Source organism: Numida meleagris, chromosome 11, assembly GCF_002078875.1.
Source record: "Numida meleagris isolate 19003 breed g44 Domestic line chromosome 11, NumMel1.0, whole genome shotgun sequence".
Taxonomy (NCBI): domain Eukaryota; kingdom Metazoa; phylum Chordata; class Aves; order Galliformes; family Numididae; genus Numida; species Numida meleagris.
In genome coordinates, this window is record NC_034419.1 from 8,870,797 (window position 1) to 8,892,400 (window position 21,604).

General features: G+C 46.4%; 1 protein-coding gene across 1 annotated transcript; it reads left to right on the top strand.

The window, feature by feature from the left end:
- On the top strand, positions 355 to 19,924 carry IP6K2 (inositol hexakisphosphate kinase 2). The gene is made up of 6 exons (XM_021409411.1): positions 355 to 498; positions 12,370 to 12,666; positions 14,789 to 15,011; positions 15,725 to 15,900; positions 17,554 to 17,729; positions 19,146 to 19,924. The coding sequence occupies exons 2-6, from the start codon at positions 12,465 to 12,467 to the stop codon at positions 19,641 to 19,643; spliced, it is 1,275 nt and encodes a 424-aa protein (XP_021265086.1). The 5' UTR covers positions 355 to 498; positions 12,370 to 12,464; the 3' UTR covers positions 19,644 to 19,924.

A 21,604-nucleotide genomic window follows, 5' to 3' on the forward strand; every position in this document is an offset into this window, starting at 1 on the left:
TCGCTGAGCTCACTGTCAGAGCCTGCTGCTCAGTAATTTAAACCATAGCACTCGTCGTTCACTCGACGGTGGCCGCACCGCCACGGGCCCAGGAAAGGGCTGCTGTGGCGGTACCAGAAGCTTCAGGCCACCGGCCCCGAGGAGCCACTCTCCTCACGGGGAGGCTGGGGAGCCCCCGAGGGGCCACTGCTCCTGAGTGAGGGCCCAGGACCGTGGCATGCCGGCCGGTGGAGCGCGCCCCGGCGCGCTGAGGAGCCCTAGGCCTCCCGGCCCCGCGGCGCCCCGAACCCCGGCCCCGGCTCCCCTAGCAACAGCGCCGCCGGCGGCCGTCCAATCAGCGCGAGGCAGGGCGGACCGAGCCAATAGTGTCGGGCGGGCGCGATGGCGGGGCGGGGCTTCGGGCCGGGGTGGGGGAGGGCAGGCCCCGCTCCGCGCCGCCATTTTCACGTCTGAGAAACAAAAGAGGCGCAGCCGCCACCGGCGCCGACTTGACCGCAGGTAACGGCGTGGGCCCGGGCCGCCCACCGGGGGTGCGGGGCTCCGAGGGAGCCGTGCTGCCGGGGGTGGGGGCGCGGTCCGCGTCGGGACTGTGTGGCGGCGGGGGGGCTCTGGGCCGCGGGAGGTGGGGGCCGCGGCACTGCGGGGGCTCCGGGCCGTGGGGAGGGGGCGGCCCGCGGCTCGGCGGTGCCCGTCCGTGCGAAGCGGGAGGTGCCGGCGTCCCACGGGCCGGGCGGCGCTGCGGGCGGCACAGGAGGATGCGTTGCGTAACGCTGCGCCGGCAGTGCCCCCGGCTGCGTGGAATCGGAAGTGCGCGGGGCGGCCGGCACGGCGCTGGCACGGCTGGCGGGCGGGCGGGCGGCGTTCTGCGTAGCGGCGTTACCGCTGCTGGTGGTAACGGCCCGGTGCGGGTTGCGCCCCGATGTGTCCTTGGCCTCGTTTCCACCGTGAGAAGTACACGAGTTTAGCGCACGTTTCTCTCCTGGCACGGACTGGAATTTAATTGCCCTTTGCTTCTGGTCTGTCAGCTTTTATTTTTTTGGCCCGTGTCCGTGCTCAGGGATTCGGGAAATGCGCGCTGCGCCTGTGTGATTTCGTACCTGTGTGCATCTCTGGGGGCCCTTTGGTGTCAGGTGTTGGAATAAGAATTTAGCATCGAGTTGTGAATGGTTTTGAACCCTCTTGAGACGTTGGTATCCTTGCTCGTCCTGGCACGTTTTCAGGGTATAATAAAAAGTGGAAACGGTCTTTATATACAAAAGCATGCACACGTGTGTACTTTAAGATTGAGTGATAACATATTTGTTGTTGTTTACTGCATTGCTTTTGTAATTTGTAAGTGGGAAGACCCAACAATTTAACTGCCAGCATCTGGAAAGTGATGTTTCTTCTTCTTAAACACCTGAAGCGATCAGAAGTGTCTGCTGGTAGGGGCGGCTGGAAGGGTTTTGGGGAGGAGGAGTCACAAGGTGCTTGGTGAGGATTACGGCCATCCAAATGGACTCGTTTCTAATAAAAGCAACGCCTTAAATTTGGCCAAGTATTTTTTCATAAATCGAGATGCATTAACTTAATTGAAAAGCTCTCTTCCTGTCTCTTCTGTTGTTGCTGTTCATAGCTTGCTGGAATAATAAATTGTCCACAGTGCTTTGGTAATACAAATAATGCAGTTTGTATTGCTGTTTATTCTTGAGGCGAAGTAGATCGGAATCGGCGTGAGCATGTGGTACAGCAGCTGGGGATGGAGCTGGACAGCTGGGTAGCGGTGGGATGTGAGCGCCGGGCTTTGTGCTCTCCAACATTCCTGCCCTACCAGTTGCTTGCGGAGAATACTTCGCGTTTGTCAGGCGTGCTGCTTTGAAAAAGCAGGGTGAGGGAAGATGTTAAAGAGAGAAGCACTTAGCTGCCTGTCGGTGGTTGGGCTTCCAGCCAGGTCGGTGCTGTGGTAATGCCTCATCATTGTTCTCTGATAGCTGGGGAGCCAGGGAGGATGTTTTGGGGACGGTTTTGTGTTCTGAAGAGGTTGGGGAAAGCAGGTGAGCCTTGTTGTAACAGAGTGCCCTGCTGTGGTCACGGGTGTCTGCCTTCTTGCTTTGGGAGTAGGTTACTCTCAGTCTAATGGTGAAAAACCTACTGGTGATAGAGCTTCCCCAAGGAATAAGCTAAATATGAGTTGCTCTTAATCATTAAATCTTTATAGTCTAAATAGACTCGATTAGATAGGGTTTCAGATTTGGAGTGAACAGCAGCTTCTCTCAGTGGTTCTGATCTGAGGGTGTGTGCCTCTGCGGAGCAGAGCGGTGTCCCCGTGGGGAGGGTGGGGTTGGGAGCGAAGAGCGGTTTGATGTGGCTTTAAGCGCCGGGCTGAGATGTGACTTCTTTTCTGAAGAAGTTCATTGGTTTCCTTACAATTTCTGCACCAGTGCTTGAGTACGGATCTCGTTTTAACAGGTGGAACATGCCACAGTTGAGTTTCTGCAACAAAAGGTTGAAAGAATGGAAACTGAGTTGCAGGTAAAAAAGAAATGAACAAACAAAAACAAAATAAAATCCACTTGATTGCACTTTCTGCTCTAGGCATACCTGTAAGTGTAGAGGTAAGAGCTAAGTATGATGGATTCTAATCTGTTAGGCGGATATCTCTGTATTCACAATGGTTCTTGTGTATCTAGTGAACAGGGGTAGTGCCGTGATATGGAAGCAGTCAGGTGTTTTACAGTAGCGTGTGGAAAAGCTCGCTGTCTCTTTCAGTTCATCCACTTATCAGCTGTGGGGTTTGCTGATGCGTAGCTTGTCCCTGTTGGCAAGAGGCTGTGCTCGGTGTCTAGGCAACGCTGGTCCGGCTGAGCATCTCTGTGGCTTGCTTGAAGAGATGAAAATTTTCCATTGCAGAGGAGAGGATTTTTCCTCTATCGCTGGTTCTTCTACCTGTCTTCCTGTCTTGCCCAAGGTTAATGCATCTTTGAAACAAAATAGGGATGGTTTTCAGATACTAAGAGACTACATTTTGTAGTTTTAAGATGTAACTGTAGATAACCTTTTCTGTAGCTTTTCTTAGAAATATCTCATGATGATATTATTTTGGGCCTTTCATAATAACTATTTTGTTTCAAGATCATTCTTTTCTTCAATTTTGGAAAGAAAGGGGAAAAAAATGGCGACCTAATGTAATGAGCTGTGAGTAGCCATACATTTCTGTTGCAGAGTCTGAAATACTGCAGGCATAATGGAGATAAAATTGTTCAAGTGAAGATTTGTGGGTGGTGATGTTCAGGAGCTTCGAATCATCATTGATGTTTTTTGGCACTTTTTGATTTGTATGATGCAAGTCCTTGAGGTCCTGAGCATGCCTCTGAAAGATGGGATGTGTTAAACTGACAATAACCTTTATCATAGGTACAGGAGGTACTCTGTTGTTGTACTGGCTGTCAGATAGGCGTTACTGAAGATAGGTGGAGCCAGGCAGTGCCCAGTTTTGCATTGGTTTACTGGAAAAAATAAAGGTTTGCTCATATAGCTCTTCTGATCTCTGAGAGTCTTGCTTGATGAGGACAAGCTCTATGCATCTGCCGTGACGAATGGTTGGGAAAGAGTCAGTGCACAAGCTGTGGCTGGTTTGAAGCTGGGTATGTGCTGACCAGCCAGTTAATAGGCCAAACAGGAAGGGTAATTACTGACTTCACGCAGTAGCCTTTCAGTGGAACTGTATGACTTGGTGCCTGCATTCTGTTCCAGCTGTGCTGACATTGAAAAAGATGGAAGGAACTAAAGAATTGGGGTGACTAGCTGGAACTGGCTAACGATGCTCCAGGTTGTTGACATCTAGAGCTTGGGGAGCTCTGCGCCAGAACGAAATACTCATTTCACAAGCGCTGTTGAATCTGTTAAGAATGAGCGCTGGGAAACTGCTGGGTTTATTTTCTTGAGGCGCAGATGGCTTTGACGACAGTACCCAAGTAGCAGTGCCGTGCTGTGATGCAGAAGGCTTCAGTAGTGCCTGAAACCTTACAGGAACTGCGGGCACTGCCTAATTTTGTGCTTATTGACGATGACAGTTTCCTTCTAGCAATTACTCTTTTCATTTATTTTTGCCAAAGAACGGCACATTATCTGTCTTGTACTTTGGATATATGGTTAAGAACATGATGGCAACTTATTTCACATTATGTGATTGACGTTACCTAATACGCCTTGTTTCAAAGTGGAACTGCTGACTTGATAGGCATCGTCTTGATGTCTCTGAGGTATTAGCTCTTTCAGAAGGTTGGTTCAGTGTAGGTAAAGGTATGAGGTTGAGCTGGATGGATGTGATGTGTTCATACTGAAGTAATCAGGGAATAAATTTAAGCTAACTTAAGGGAAAAGAATGGGTCTGACTTCATACAATTGATCAGATTTGGATGAGAGGTTTTTGAATATTAAACCAAGGACGCAATTCTAGGTGAGCAGGGAACAACGTGTTCTTGTAGAATCATTTCAGAGTTGATGGAAGTGAGCAGCCTCTCCAGGACGAAGAGTGGATGGAATAAATGCGGAGGTAGCCACACTGAACTGAGTGGTGGGGAGGGTCCATCTTGCACTTGTTCTATTGAAACAAAACCTTTCACATATTCAAACAAATTTTGAACAATGATTTCTTGTGTTTGAGTGAATAATGACTTAACATCGCTGTGCATGGTTTGATTTCAAAAAGCATAGTCTTCCATGGCCTTCCATAAGCTTGATTTCTCCCTGACATGTTTTGTTTTCTGACAGTGTTGTTTTTCAGAAACACACAACGCAAGTTGGAACATGAGCGGAGCATGAATGATGGTGGAGGGTTTTGAGGAGAAAATATGTTTTTGGCAGTCATCCTGCCTGAGTCCTCCTTCTGGCTAGTGGATACACTTGTGCCAGCCATGCTTGCTTGTGTTAGAGTGTCACTGGCTGGCACAAAATCTTGCTGTAAAGCAGCAGGTGTCTTGAAGGGCATAAGAACTGCCACGGTTATGCCCCACTACCTGGGCTAATAAAATGTTCTTTTGCATTTCTGAATTTCAGACTGCTGAGAGGTGTGTGATGCATGCATGATCCAGTGGAAGCTTCCTTTTCTAGGTTACTGAAGCTTTGAATATTTTCTTCAAGTGTTCTTGTAGCACTGTTTGCCTACATAAACTGTGTGAGATTAAAATGGATTAATTCTTTGACAGCGATTGATACATTGAGGCTGTAGTTGGCCCCGCGTGGTGTGCTGTCACATCACCAAAAGGTGAAACATGAAATACATGAATATTTAAAAAACAAAACAAAAATTCTTAAGTGCCAGCAGATACACTTTTACAAAAGACTGTGGTCACTTTTATTGAGGAGAAACTGTTCTTGAATGAGTTGTGGTTACTGGGAGAAATATTCCTGATTTTTTTCCCTTGATTTTACTGTGCCACATCAGAATTTTTCTTGTAAAGCTGCCTTGAACTTACCTGTTTGTGTCCAGGCTGGTGTAGTTCAGTAAGAAGCACGGTGAGATTACTCTTCTGTGTGTTTTGGGAGTGAACTTCTTTCAGAATGTTGAAGTGATCACAGGAGCTCTGCGTTCAAGGTCTTGGGACCTAACCTAATCCCATGAAACAAGCACGCGGGGGAAAGAGGAGCATGTAAAAGTCGCTCAGTCATACACGATCCCTTGAGGATGCAAGCTCAGGTTGTGTGGTTTGGTTAGAGATGTGTTTTGGGGTAGTTCAGTGCATTCTGAGACAAACACAGCTAAAAGGATATGGTGAATGACCTGCACGAACCTTCACTGATCGGTAGCAAAAGCTCAGTGACCATGATCTGAGGTAAAGTCTCAAACCCAGTGTTTGAGGAAGCATAGGATGAAGTGTGGATGGGCACGTCACGTCTTACTGCTGTCTGCCTTGCGTTGCTGGCGACTGCTTTCTGCAGAAAGGAACTAAGCTTCATTTAACGTATGCTGATGGTATGAATGGTATACACATAAATAGGAGACGTGAAATATGTAACTGTGGATTGTTGGCTCCGTTCTTCTGGCGGTTCACTTACAGGAGGTCTTTGGTGCTCCTCTGGAATCTTTCTCTCAAGGAGTTAGAGTGGATTTTAGGATTTGGACAGTGAAGCGTGAGTTTAACAAGCTTGTCCACTTGTTGAGCCGTGGTTTGAAAAGCATTAGGAATTGGGATTTCTGAATGGGGTGTAGACAGAAAAATCTTCGTGTACTAAAGCAAATGCAGCCTTTGTGGAAGAGTTGGCAGGTGCCCTTCAGAGCAACTTTGCATGTAGGGCAGCTTAGTCACAGCTTGAAGGGCTGTTCAGAAAGGTACCGTGTTCTTTTATTGAGGGGTTAGAAGTACCAGGCTGCTAAGTTTGTGGTACCAAGAAAGGTGTATGCACGGGTTTATTTTAACCTTGATGCTTGAATTTCTGGGTGGTTTTTTTTTTGTATCTTGAATAGCACTTGGGCTTGTGTAATCCACGTAATTTAGCTTTTGCTGTCATATTTTCAGAAGATTAAAGGCTGAATGCTATTTCAGTTTCTCCATGACAAAGGGCAGTATTGTCTTTTTATAGCAGCCGGTGTTTTTAGCCAGCGGTGCCAGAATACTGTTCTAGGATGGATCAGTTTCTAAATAGGAAGTTTAAGTAGCTTAGTTTTGGTGGTTCAGGTTTCTTAGTTTCCATGGCATTTTCACTTGGAAAAGAGACTCGCTCTTAAATTACACAGTCCCTGGAAATACTGCATAGGTCAGAATTGCATGCTCTTTTCTGGCAGAGTATGCTTAGTAACCTGTAACTTGGCTTTATTTTTGTTTCGGGGAGATTAAATAGCTTTGAGACATAAAGCTGGCATTTTGCTAGAGCTTTGTTTATGTAATTGTTAAAACTTCCAGATTACAAAGGGCGTACGGTGAGCCGAAAGCTGTTGCTTTTGGTGTTTCTAAAACTTGTTCAGAGCACCTGACCTCCTTGTCGAGGCTTAAGGAGTTCCCTCCCTCGGCTCAGTGGCTTCATCTGCTAAGAAAAAGCTGTAGAAGCTCTGGAGACTGCCTTGGCTACTACATTGTGTTCTAAGGCAAAGCAAGAGGGCACTGGGTTTCTCCAAGCCATGCGGAGCTGGCTTAGGCACGATGAGGGACAGCAGTTGTGCGTGAAGAACAATGATGGAACATGTTACAACGCAGATTTCTTATTGACGTGTTTGTGCTGTTAGTGTGTTACACATAGATGTGTGCACTCTGTAATTCTTAGTTACATCTGTTCAAGTCCTGCTGATACTTGCTGCAAGAGCAGCTCTGCAGCTGTTTCAGTCTTACAACTGTAAATGCATGTCTCAACTTGTGGGGCAGTGTTTATCTCATAGTAAATATTGCTGCTGATATTTAGAGGAAAACAACTCCATGGTTAAAAGGAGCAAGCAGAAATACTGCTTTTTGTGTGCTTTATGCTCAAAGTGTGCATCTTTATACATGTATGGGCATTGGAATGGCTTATCTTTTGTGTGTACACTGCAGACAGCGTTAGCCCTGGGTAGGGAGGGCCCGGTGCTCTCCTTGCAGGAAGCGGGTGCTGGTGTGCACGGCTGGCTCCTGCAGGCAGAGCTGCACTGCCCCTCTCCTCTGCCTGTGGGTGTGACACACCTGGCTTGAGGAACCTAGGGTATTTCCAGGTGTTCTTCTGTGCTGTAGTTTTAAACAACCCTGCCCTTTCTTTTTAAATGGAGTGCTAATTTTGAAGATCTGTAGAGCTAGTAGAGACTTACAAAGAGGCTGAAACTTTTTTTTAGAGCTAAATACTTCAGCTGCTTTTTGCTTGACATGTGCCAGTGATGGATGAACTCTGGCACAGAGCGCGGAACTTTTTTGAAAAACTAATGCCAGTGGATTTGCTTTGGGTTTTATTGCTGCATTTCTCCAATAATACAACAGGAAAATGTGTACAGCTTGAAATAGGAGTTCTTGTAACTGGAGGAGGGAAGTGCTGCTGCTTTAATTTCTAGATGAACAGATACTTTCCATCTGATAATAAGTACACATTCTTTCTTGCTGGGAATCATTTGCTAGTGGTCTGATGTCAAAAATAGGATTAGATTTCTACCTTGATATGAGCAATGACTGCTGTCTACTTAGCTCTGCCAAACATGTTTTGTATAAACTGTTCCTGAATTATGCATAACTCTGGGTTCTAGCTTCAGTCTACTTGGTGTGATCAAGTAAAGAACTTAAAGGAATTTTCTTCCTTTTTGTCTGGTGAAGCTTTTTTGTTGTTCCAACCTACATGAATGTGTTGCTGCAGCTGCCAGCAGTTTGATAAGAACAGATAAGAAAAGAACTGTTCTGTATCGATATTTCTAAGAAGCAGGTGGGATAGACCAGTAGAAGAGACCAAGCACTTTGTGTTCAGCAAGCAGAACTTGCTGCTTTGTAGCTGGTGGTGATGAGCCCATCACTACAGTGTGGGACTCCCACCATCCTCATAACTGACCAGGGAAGGCTGGAGCCAAAGTCTTGCTGCTTGGAAAGCGAATGCACGCATCATCTCTGTGTGTAGCTGTGGAGGAATTGATGTTTAACTCCTTTAAGTGTTCTGCTGAGTATTTTTACAACACCTCATACTTACTCATCTCGGAGTACCTGTCACTGACAACTTAAAGATCATTCTATTGATTGATTTGCTCTAGAAGAACTCAAAAAAAAAAAAAAGTTCACCTGCATAGAAACTCACAGCTCAGCATTTTTTTTCCTTACCAGTATTTATAAGTAATGAAGTAGTGTGGGTAGCCCCAGACCATGGTTTAAAGTTATACCTAATGGGAGGACTTTTCCCCCCCACTCTAGTCAGTCTTTTAAGGCAGGTTCAGTGGAGCAGCCTTCTGAGATGCAGGCCAGAGCATTGCAGGCACCAGGCAAATTTATTAACAGATGTTGGCAGACCAACAACATACTACTGCCATGTGTCTTTGTTCTTGCATTTAGGGAAACCAGGAAGCATTTAACCAGTGCAGTGGTTTTAATATCCCAATGTTACATCCCTCTGCTTTGTAGCTTGTGTTCAAGGAGTATACCTTGCTATTTGCAATAGACTGTGCTGGTAACAGAACAGGAGCCTTGCCTGTAGTGTGGTCACATAAGGATTTGGAATGTGCTGCTAACAATCCCGCTTTGACAGGTGTATTGCAGGTTCTTGGTGTTCTTATGCTGTTCCAGCTGTGAAGGGTTGTTCTGTTTGCACACGACAGTGACTTCCAGCTGAGCTCTGCAGTGAGGTTCCGGTTCTGTGCACAAAGCAGGTGGTGGGTGGATGTCTCACAAACTTCCCATGGTGCTTTCCACATTGATGCTTGCATGTTTGTCCATCCCTTCTCAGTTGGTTTTCATTTCTTGAGGTTGAACCAACTTTCTCTTGGGCTTCGCCAGTGGGTCACTGATTTTCTTCTTTCTTGTGTTGCCCGTCTGGGTGGTTTAGTTTCCTCGGAATCTGGAGGAGGGGCTCATCTTTGGTTCTGTGGGGTTGGGGCGCTTTGTAGCAGCTCAGCTCTGCAAGCAGCTTCCCTTTTGTGCTGTGAGCTGTGGGAAGGAGGGCAGGAAGCTTTGATGCTTCATTTGAGTCTCTGCACAGCTGACTGGGGGCTGCTGGCTGCAGGTGGCACCCGGTGTGTGCAAGTCTGTGCACAGGGGAACCCAGCTTTAATGGGGGGGTTGGGAGGGTGGCTGTGTACCAGCAGTTCTGCTGTTGGGTATTGAGAAAAGGGTTATTCAGTGAGACTGTTAGGAAGGAGGCAGTTGCTGCTTACTTAGGATCTCCAGAGGATGCATTTGTTAATGCAGTCGCATACTGGACTAAGTTAAGAAGCGGTAAGGACATAAAATACCTGCTGAAGAGTGGTGTCACCCGAGATACATTTTAAAACCCTGAAAACATGAGTTCATGGTGGTGTTCTTTTGATAGTCGCTGTCATGTGTGGTTGAGAATAAGAGCATGTGGTGGGGGGTGAAGGGCAGAGCGTGCTGAGTTGGGAATCTGGGAAAAATGCTGAACAACAGCTGTTGTGTGCTCTGTCTTGCCTGGAGAGCGGTGCTAACAAGCTGGTTATGGAATGGGGGAAAAGTGGTGTACAACTGCTGTGCTTGTCCTGCCTGGAATCTCTGCTGTTGGAAGCAGCTAGTCTTACGTTAGAGCTTTTCTTTCAAAGGAAGTAGAACCAATGTGAGGTATTCATGAGGTTGTTTGTGCAAGTAGGGTGTTTGTAAATGGGATGGTACAGAGCGCTTCTGATGGGCCTTACAGTTGTGGTTCAGGTTCAGTTAAGCTGAATGGCAAAATCCCCAATATTAAGTGAAGTTAGAATAGCAGACATTGTTTGTGGTAAAAAAAAATCCTTGGTTTTTAACATTATGGAACAAAATTTTAAGGCTATTTTTGCTGTTACGTGCAAATGAGAAGACCTCTGAAAGCCACTTAATTGCATGAAAACAACGTGAATTTATTAGATATCTTTCATATCTTGAATGGGTAAAATACAGTAATTGTTCCCAATGCGAACTTGTGCTGCTTGATTCACTGAGATCTAAACCATGGGCAGGGGCGTGCAGGCATATTGCCTTTCTGGGCGCTGCTGTCCTGTTCAAACCTTACATGCATCATAGGCTTACAGCAGGACAAAAACAGGAGAGCTTATTTGTATCGGCACAGTGAGCTGTCTTTGCTGCTGTGAGTTTCCCTCTTTCTCTACGGCCTTCACATCTGCCCTGTGGCCATGCACGCTAAGCACACCGTGTTTGACTTGTGGAGATGGTTTTTAACATCCCTCCCCTAAATATTGCATAACTGCTATTTTTATAATATCAGAGCTATAAAAAAAACTTGCTTTGTTAGCCTTTGAATGGGAAGCCGTGCTGTATGGTGTGCTGCCAGACCCGTGTTTTTCAGGAAGCAGCGAGCAGCCCTACTGGGGGCTGTGCTGCTGCCAAGTAATGCAGTGCACCAGGGGCGGGAGGTGGTGTTTGCACCGCTTGGGCATGTGCGAAGCAAACAAGCTGAGCTGCTGCTAATGAGTTCCCTGAAGGTGCGTTGGGTAAACGAGGTGTTGAGTATCGGCTGTGTTGCAGGTGCTTTCTGCTGCGTTGTTGGAGCAGCGTCTGCAAGGCTGAGCTCCTGGTGCAGCTTGTGCAGCAGCAGGACTGGTGCTAACCAGGAGCCAGAGAGCGAGGGGCCGCTTCCTGAGTTCGAATCACCGCTGCCAGTCGGTGTCTCTATATCAAGGATAACTAGGAAGGTGGTCACAGAACAGTGCTGCTGTCTTGGAGTGAGCACCTCTTGCAGTGCCCATGTGTAACTGTAGTGCCAGCGCAGAGCTGTGCTACCCCTGGGGCCTTATGTGCGCCGAGCTGTGCCCCGAGTGACGCCAGCAAACCTCTGGCTTGCTTGCACTGGGAGGCTCCAGAAGCATTGCTGGTGCGAGGAAATCCTGATTACAACTCGCGAGAGATGTGGAAGTGCTGCCGTTGGGAAATGGCTGGGGTGACGCCGGGAGGTCTCGTCCTGCCTGTCTCGAGGTGTCTGTTGTGCTGTTGGTGTCTCTGGGGACACAGAGCTGCACGATGACGGAATGTACTGGAAGGGAAGCTTGCTAATTTGGTAATACCGTTACTGTTCTTAAAAGCAAAGGAGAAAAAAAAAACAGTTACCTGTTGTGTAGTGAGTAAAATATTGATCTGTTACCCGTGGTGCAGGTAAACATTCCCGGAGCTGGAACTGAGCGATCGATCTGTGTCCTGAAGTGGTGGTTTCACTCCAGCAATGCCCCCGAGGCCGGGGCATGCCGTGGGCGGTGTGCTGCTGCCCATAGCGGGTTAATGGAAAGCCGCTGGGTAACAAAGGCAGGCAAATGAAAATAGAGCCGTGACCTGGAACGCTTTGTGGTTCCTTTGAACTAAGTGCCTTATTGTTTGTGTAATGATCTTCAGACAAAATAAGTAGGAGCCTGTTTTTGCCGCAAAAAGTTAATGATTAAAGCTTCGGTCTAAAATTAGAGCGACTCAACTAAAAACTTACAGGCGGCTGCGGAGGCGGACGGCGCGGGCTGAGCTCCGCTCCGTGACCCCGTGCCCGGTGTGTGCAGGGGGCGGCCGCTGGGGGCGCTCGCGGGGGGAGTTGCGGGCGAGCTGCGTGCCGGGGCAGCCCGCCCCTCGCCGACACTGCGCAGGCGCGGGTGGGCGGGCGCCGTTGGCCACGCCCATCTGCGATTGCCATTGGCCGAGGCGCGGTGGGCGGGGCGAGGCGCGGCGTCCTGTCTGTCCGCGTCCCGAACGAGCCCGCAGTCCGGCGCCGGCTGAGCGGCGTGCGGGGCTGAGGCGGCGCGCTCCTCTGCTTGCCTTACAGATCGCTGGGCTGGAGCTCTGCCTGCACGCTTCCAGGACCTCCGCCTCGAAACCGCCCTCACACCGTCACCTCCCTCTGTCTAATGCGCTACAAGGATGAGCCCAGCATTTGGAGCTATGGAAGTGGAGCACTATTCCAAGGGAGTCCTGCTCGAGCCCTTTGTCCACCAGGTCGGGGGACACTCCTGTGTCCTCCGGTTTAATGACAAGACCATCTGTAAGCCTCTTATCCAGCGGGAGCACCAGTTCTATGAGACTCTCCCAACAGAAATGCGTAAATTCACTCCGCAGTATGAGGGTAAGTTACCGAACCGTAGGAAGGGGTTGGGCTGCCGCTTTCCGCAATACGAGTGTGCCGTGTGCTCTGTTGTCTCTGAAATCTCTTCTGTATGGAAGAGATTTTGGGGTTTTCTTTTCATGTATTTTGATGTTGTCTGAGGCAGGCTGTGGAGATGCAGGGTGGAAATGCTTGCCCAGCTGGTGGTTGGGCTGCCTAACAGCATTAGAGTAGAACAGCTCTGCTGGTGATAGCCCATTTACCTTCCTTAGGCACAGGTAAGTCGCTAACAGCTTGTGAATGTTTTTGGTAATCCTCTGCTGCTTTTTTTTTTTGTGGATTTATAATTTATTTTCACCGCTGGTTTAATGTCTGTTTACAGGGATATGCTAAGATGGGTGATGCTGTGTGTAAGCTTAATTGTGGTCTCGTTTATTTTGGGGTTTGTCCTCTCGCTCTCATTTTGATCACGATAAATACACGTCGGTGAAATGTCTTGTTAAATATTTGCAGCGTTGTTTCTGTCATTAAGGAAACGAAAATCCATGGCATTTAGGTAGGCAGGGATCAAATAGCCGTGATGAGGCTGAGTCAGATGTTACGTAGGAGTGGAAATTCCAGTTCTCCTAAACATCGCTCTAGTTAACAGAAATACTGTTCTTTCTCTTTGTTATTCCATCGGTGGCTGGCTGGTGATTAATAAATAATGACTGAAGCATTTTTTTAAATGGAGTTGCTTTTTATGGCACACTGACTTGAACAGCTGTAAGGGTGACCGTTTTTCACCGTTGGTGAAACTGGCGGAAGACTTCAGAGATGTTTCCCTGTAACGCTCCCTGCGTGCTCGCAGAGACTGCCTGACACATCTTACACGAGTTCTTTTGGACTGGAAGAAAATGTGGTCTTTGGTACTTTTCAGAATGTAATAGAACAATTGTACCGGTGTATGTGGCTCTTTGGGGAGTGTGGGAGGGGTTTAGGGGGCAAGGGGCCTCACTTGGGCCTTCTGTTATTTTTTTTTTTTCCAGGATAAAGGCCACTTGCTAGCTGGTTTCCCCCTTTTTTTCCTGTTGTCCTTTCCTTTGTGGCAGCAGGAGTGTCAGTCAGAGCTTCTGCACCCCCTCCCACGGGTGCTGTAGGTGTCAGAGCCGCCTGCCCAACTCAGAAGTGCCCACCTCTCGCCGAGACCTCTCCCTCTGGCCCAAAGATGAGCTGCAAGAACTGTGCAGATGGCTTGATATGAGGATAAGGAGAGGGGACTGGAAAACATAACATTAAAAAACAATTCAGACAACTGTTATGGCTTCTTAAGTGAGCACAGAACCATGCTAATGTTAGCACCAGGGGCATCTGTGTCAGAGCACTCCGCTAGGACTCTCAGAATGCAGTGCAGTACTCCAGAGTCTCTGGAGAGGGAGGATAAGAGAAAAGTGTTTTCAAGGTTCACCATCTTTCTGTGTACCACAGATGTGTTCTGTATTGCATTTTGTTATTTATTTCACAAGACTGCTGCATTACCATTATCAATAAAATATATACCAAAAAGAAGAAAATGTGTAATTCAATGTAGTGATTTAAGGGGGAAGCTCTTGGACTAGTTTTATTGTAATGTGACGTTTTCTTGTTTTGCTCTGCTTGCAAGTCTTTCCCCTGGGGTTCTGCTGACCAAATCTTGTTTGGACAAGAGGATTTTGCTTTGCTGTCATGCACAACTTAGAGCTTTCAGTGTCTGTTTGAATTTTTTTTTTTGTGCAGGTCACTTTTCACTGCAAGTTGTTAACATGTTTTACATCTCATTTAGGGTCAGACAAGTCAGGATTTTAAAACTAATAAACATTTTTATTAATTGAAATTGTCTCCTGTTATTATTTGATTCTTGATTCTGAATTGGAGAGAACAGAATTTTTTGTATTGTTCTTTTGTCGTGATAAATTGTCTTTTTTGAGGTATCGTCTTTGTCTAGGTCTTTTGATATTTGTTAGGCTGGCAGATGAGGTTTGGCCTGTGGCAAGATAGAAACTAAGGACCAGGGTAAGAGGAAAAACGCTAAAGTTGCTGTATTTTTAATGTAATATCGTGTGTTGTAAAAGGCTTGCTTATTGCTTCAGCAATTCACAGCTGCTTATGTCCTTTCTCTCTTCAGGTGTGGTGTCAGTGAGCTTTGAAGAGGATGAAGATGGAAACTTATGTCTAATAGCATATCCGTTAAACGGGGACCACGATAACTTGGAAAACTTAGATAATTCTGACTGTGAACCCAAAAGTAAGCTGTTGCGATGGACTAGCAAAAAGACAGTGTTGTTAGAAAATGAGAAGATATCTAAGGAGTGGGTCCGACAGCACAGGAAAGAGGAAAAAATGAAAAGGTAGGTTTAATAGCAAGAGCTGGGCTGCGAAGTGTTGAAGCGTAGCATTTTTGTTGTCAGACTGGGGTAAGGTCTCCAGAATCCCAGAGAACTCTCCAGAGCTCTGCTTTCAGTTTCTGTTCTCATTTCTTTCTTTTTTTTTTTTTTTCCCTGACCTCTTTGGTGCAGTCAGGCTCAGTTGTGAAATTACCTTGTCCTCAGCCTGATAGCGTAGTGACTCCTTCTTGCTGTGGTTAGCTAAGAAAGGTTTTCCAGTGCTGTACAAGAGATGTATTAGCGACAAACCATCACATTTCAGTTGTGCTGTTCTAGGAATCCAGCTTTATCTGTGCTTGTCGTATACTCCCCCACATTTACATATAATTGTGCCTGCTGTGAAGAACTGTGCTAGAACACTAATCTTAGCAAGGGATAAACCTTGAAGTATCCCTTACTTGTTTGGTAGTAATTCAGATGGGTAAAGAATGTATACATTGAATTACTGTGTGTTTTGTAGCATATTTGGCTGTATGCTAATTTACACTAATGTGGAAGTAGCTTTACACAGATTGATGTATTACTGATGTGCAGATTGTCTGAATGTACAGAAAGAAAAAAACTTAATGCTAGCTGTTAGAGAAGGCAAGCAAAATAGTTTATAAAGTCAAACCTAGTGAGGACAAAGTGCTCGTTTTTGTTTCACTTCTAATTTGATGCTTTATTCTGTTTTCTAGTCATAAGTTGGAGGAAGAATTTGAGTGGCTGAAGAAATCTGAAGTTTTGTATTATACTGTAGAGAAAAAAGGTAATATTAGTTCACAGCTTAAACAACATAATCCTTGGAGCATGAAATGTCACCAGCAGCAGTTACAGCGGATGAAGGAAAATGCAAAACATCGGAATCAATACAGTATCCTTTCCTGAAAATACCTCATTGCAATGGAATGAGTAGGGCTCTGCTTTTTATTTCTTGGATGTGACAGATAAAAATTCAGTGCAGGCTTAACTATAACCCAGAGAGGCTCCATGAAGCAGTCACTTATTTGGCGACTTGGAAGGGATTGCCAGCACTTTCCAGAACACAGGCTCTTCCAATGCGTTGTGAAGTGGCTAAGCTAGGAAATCCAAATAATTTAAATCTACAGATTGGGGACTTAATTAATGGAAAGGTTTTAGAGTGTTTGGAATCTTCCACAAAACCAACTTACTAATGTAAGCATTTGGAAGAGAACAGAAGTTCTGTAACTTTTTTTTCTTTCCCTTGATGAGAGCCATTACTGTGTTGAGTACTGGGCATCTCAAAAACTAGCTGCTGCTTTCCCTTTTCAGCAACTTCTCAATGTTGTCTTAAATATAGGGTAGGATGTTCTGATAAAAAAGAGTTGTCTGTTTTGATAGTCTCTTCGTAGTGAGCCTTTTTGATAAAGAAAAGCTGAATATAAACTGTCAGGATGGGAGGGTAAGGAAAAAAAGCAGTGACTGCATGAAAGCTGAGGCACACTTCTGTGCTCTGCAGCCATAGGCAGAGCATAGGAATGTGTCCAGAGGAGGGCAGTGAAGCTGTGAGGGATCTGGCGCACAAGGCTTGTGAGGAACAGCTGAAGGAACTGGGCTTGTTCAGCCTGGAGAAGAAGAGGCTCAGGGAAACCTCATTGCTCTCTACCACTGCCTGAGTGGAGGCTGTGGTGAGGTGGGGGTCGGGCTCTGCTCCCACATGCCTAGTGATAGGAGGAGAGGTGGTGGCCTCAAGTTAGAAAACATTCCAACTTGTTCACTGTAGGAAGCATTTATTCTCCAAAACAGTGGTGAGGCACTGGTACAGGCTGCCCAGGGAGGTGGTGGAGTCACCATCCATGGAGGTGTTCAAGAAATGTTAGGTTGTTGTACTGAGGGATGTGGTTTAGTGGGGAATTGGTGGTGGTAGGTGGACGGTTGGACTGCATGATGTTGGAGGTCTTTTCCAGCCTTGGTGCTGTCTTTGTGGGTGGAGGTGATCCTGCTGTATGCAGGCTTGTGTGCAGCCAGTAAATCCTGTGAAAATATTGACACCTGTATGCTTTGGTAAGCAAATTCTCATGTGTGAGGAGTTCTGGTGAATGAATTACCAGAACATCCCAGTGACTAATAAACTGTTCAAAGGGAGAGAAAGTTCTTTGTGGCCGGTGCTCTCACTGCTTCACTGCCGATGATTACTGAACTATCTAAGAAATGTGTGATATTTCAGAAACAGATCTCATGTTCTGAACTATTTGTAGGCTGTACTTGGTCATTCTGATTCCGTGGCTCATCTGCCAGATTTTATCTGTATGACCTCAATTACACTGTACCCACTTACTGTAAAAAACAAAACACAAAACACCTGTCTTGTCTGTGTTCTCCAGAGACCAGTGGAACTAGGAGTAGCTAACCACTTTGATACCGTGTGTTTGCAACTAAGTTTTGATAGGCTACTGTTTCCTGGGCGTGCTTATGATTAGAATTGTGACACTAAAATCTGTCTGTGGTAGTGGTTTTAAAATCCTGTGGTTTTACTGTGAGGATTTTCCTTAACTAGCATTTCCAGAATTCATTTTGCTGGAAAACCTGACATCTCGATATGAAGTACCGTGTGTGTTGGACCTTAAAATGGGAACCCGACAGCATGGAGATGATGCATCAGAAGAGAAGAAGGCCAACCAAATCCGTAAATGTCAGCAGAGTACATCAGCTGTTATTGGAGTCAGAGTTTGTGGCATGCAGGTGAGTGGAAAATGAGTTATGTGTAAGGCAACAGACAAGTACCTGTTCCTGTTTTTTTATTTCTGTTTTTTTTTTTGCTTTGATAGTAATCCTTTGTGTTGCTGTCCTTGAGATGCTGTGCTTCATTTCCATCAGTGAGTGGAATGAAGCTTTTGAGAGTGACTTACCAGTTGAAGGTGGCAGCATCTGCAGGAGCAACCTGTAGCGACTGCTGCATCACAGGGACTGTGTTCTCTGAGCAAGAAAAGAGGCTCCTGCACCCTAACACTAATTGAAAACTGTGTAGTAAAATTACTGATTTGATTAACATCTCAGGATAAGCATAAGAAACAGTTGAAGAGAAGGTCTGCTGGCACATGCCCTTTTGAATAAAACATGGAAATTTGCCAAAGTTTTAACTGGCAATCAGTTCTGTCTTGCAGACTTTGAAAAGCTAAGATCTTTTTCTGTTTAAAGTAGGCTCGTTGTGAAGTGGCTTAGAAAGTGTGGTAAGACTAGTGGTCAAAAAAGATGCTTGCATGGACTTTCACCCAAGTTTCTTGTTTACTTGTTTCTGTATTTCCTAGAGTGACAAGTGGGAAAGAACTTGTTTGTTTTTGAGGCTTTTCTGAAGCCTCTCTCCTCCTGTCCAACAGATTCCGGGAATGCCAGCAGTGTTTGCTAGGACTTGTTCCCCAGCATGACTCTTGGCATGATTGGTGTTCAGCTCACTGTTTAAATTCTGAGAAAAGCACGAGACAGAAACGAAAGTGTGGGAGCTGCCTTTTAACCACACTGCTGGGATTTGGGCTGGCTGGCTTGTCAGTTTGCCTTCCAGTATAGACCTGTGGTGGAAAACAAGAGCTTTCGAAGTACCTCTAGTCCTTACTTTAAGTAGATGTTTAGACATTTTTTCTGTGTGATGCATGGAGCACTTTCATAGGAAGCAATCTTCCTGCAGGAGCACCTCCAAGTTCTTGGAAATGGGGAGATTTATGGGGTGGCACACCTTGATTTTTATAAAACAATGTTTGCTGTCCCATAGAGCACAGCATTCCGGGAATGAGCTGGTGTGCCTGTGAGCAGAGGCAGGTGGTGTGTGAGTGGCTGTGGTACAAGTTGTATCTTGACTGGAGATCTTGGCCACAGCTTTCCTAATCCCACTTAACCTCCTCCATCATACATTCCAAGTGGAAAAGCTCAAATCTTAACTGAAGGAATTTTCCACTTCCTCTGAGCCTCTAAGTTCCATAGACACTGCTGGGTCTGTTGTTGCGAACAGTTTCTGTAACTAGAAGGGCGATGTTAAGAGAGCAGTGTATCACCGTGTAAGAGCTTTCTGTAGCAGTCCTCCACCCTGCGCACCCCTCAGCCTTCAGGTCAGCGTTGCCAGCAATTTTAACTCTTCTTTTCTCTTGCGTGTGCTTGAATACCCAGGTGTACCAGGCAGGCACTGGCCAGCTGATGTTCATGAATAAGTACCATGGAAGAAAGCTCTCAGTCCAAGGATTTAAAGAAGCACTTTACCAGTTCTTTCATAACGGCAAATACCTGCGCAGGGAACTCTTTGAATCCGTTATTAAAAAACTGACTGAACTGAAGTCGGTCCTGGAGAAACAGGAGTCCTACCGCTTCTATTCAAGCTCCCTGCTGATCATCTATGATGGGAAGGAAAGACAAGAAGTTGCTGTTGACTCGGACCCGGAGGACTTGGAGGACCTTTCAGAGGAGTCTTCAGACGAGTCGGCAGGAGCGTATGCCTACAAACCGACTGCTAGTACTGTTGATGTCCGCATGATAGACTTTGCCCACACCACCTGCAAGTACTACGGAGAAGATAGCGTGGTGCATGAGGGCCAAGACACGGGTTACGTTTTTGGACTTCAGAATTTAATAGATATTATTAAAGAAATAAGAGACGAAAATAGCGAATAAACAGTGTGAATGCACATCAGTAGAAGGCGCACTATTGTGACTCTGTATTCCAAAATTATTGGCCACTTTCTGGTGGTAGGAACCTTTACAGACTCTGCAGGGATGGTCCCGTCAGAGTCAGACTTGTTCAGAGGGCATTTACTTATATTGGTGCTGGACCTAGCACTGGCGAAACTTAGTATCCTTATTTATTTTAACTTTCTTAAACATTCCATATTTGATTACTCAGATACCTCTGTTATCCCTGTGTGTATACGTTCCAATAAAATTCTTTTTGTTCATTGTAAGTGATGCCTCTGTCATTGCAGCTGACTGAGGAAGAGGTGAAGTTTTGAGATCTTTCTGATGGTGTTACGCAAAAGCAGCATTAGAACAGCAGAGCTTACCTCATTAGACCACGCGTGGAATAATGCATCACTTCTGGGCCTCCCGTCAAGAACAATGAGCGAGAACGATGGCAGTGGAGAGCTGGCACCTGCCTCTGGGGAGCAGGGCCTGTATGGGACCGGGAGAAGGTGGCTCAGGGGGACAAAGGCTGGGTTAGAGACCTGCGGAGATTTCTTCCAACAGTTTTGTGTCTTACAATAGCCAACGCATTGTTTCCTATTTCAGGATCTTGTAAACTGACTCCTGCTGTGTAACCTGTTTCTATATAAGTTTTCCTAATCTAAGATGAGCCAAACCATACGTAAGAAACTCCTCCAGGATTAGCTGTAATAGCAGCTGGTAGGGCAGAGATGCAGAGCCTGCAAGTTATCCTAAGCAGCTTAAAATCTTACTTGGGACGAATAGGTGGGGAAGGAATGTCAGAATGTCAGAAGATGGGTGAACAACTGAAGTAAAGATAACCGAGCATCTCCACTCTTTCTTCTTTGGAAAGAGAGATGTTTATTCATCCGAACATTTTTAGTTGGCTGACTTTTCCTCCTGGGAAGCTTGTAAGTCAGCATGACAGTGCAAGAGCGAAATGGGTGTGGAAGTTCTGAGGAGCACTGCTGCTTATTCCATTTGCTCAGGAAAAAGCAGCAAGGGCATGTAGAAGTGAGGTTTTGGGCAGGGGGGTGGCGCTGGGGTCCTGGCCTTGGCCTGTCCCTTGCTCACAGGTGCCCCGGCAGGGAATCCAGCTGTGGAGCTGGGAGGGCTCCTGAGCCCACTGGGTACCAGCACCTGGGGCTGGAGCAGGTGTGCAATGCGCAGGGGCCAGCCTGCCTGCTGCTGTCAGGTTTTGTTCCAAGTCTCTCCAGTGGCTGTCCTGTGCTCTTTTGTACTTTTCATAGAGGTTTTTTTTTTTTTTTACTTTTACTCTTGCAACATTAGGCTGTGGTTGCTTTTCTTGTTTGTTCCATGGTACTAAGATGCAAACCAATGTCAAAGAGGTACTTTTACATTCTGCAGTGAATCTGCTGTTTCGCAGCCGCACATGGAGATGGGGGATTGCTACATGAGGTGGGTTTGCCCATCATTCACTTGCTGTGTGTTTGTGCTTCATGTGTCCTAGTGCTTAGCACAGCTGACAGAGAGCCCTGCTGAGCTGCGTCTGCCATGGGCTGTGCATGCTCAGGGACTGTTTACTCCTGGCACTTTTTGGGTTGCAAAGTTCCTTGGGCAGCGATCAGTGAAACTTCCTGCTGTCCTCTGCGATGTGCTCTAGGTGTGAGTCAGAAGGCTGGGAACGGGGAGCGGGATCGCTCGCAGCAACGTGATGTTTCCTTTTCAGTTCTGCTTAAATGCGATGCCCTCTGCTAATGAGCTAATGACAGTCTGCTGGCAGGCAGCACTCACCCAGCACTGCTGCTGCATATAAATAAGCCTGCCTGTGCAGATTCATCTGATACGCGGTTTGACTTTGTAGTCTGAAATTAGCAGGGATAAAGTCCTCTAATGGACTTCTGTTACGTATGAACTCTAGGGAGAATTCATACAATCCGATGAGAACAATCGCATTTGCTGTGATGCAAGCT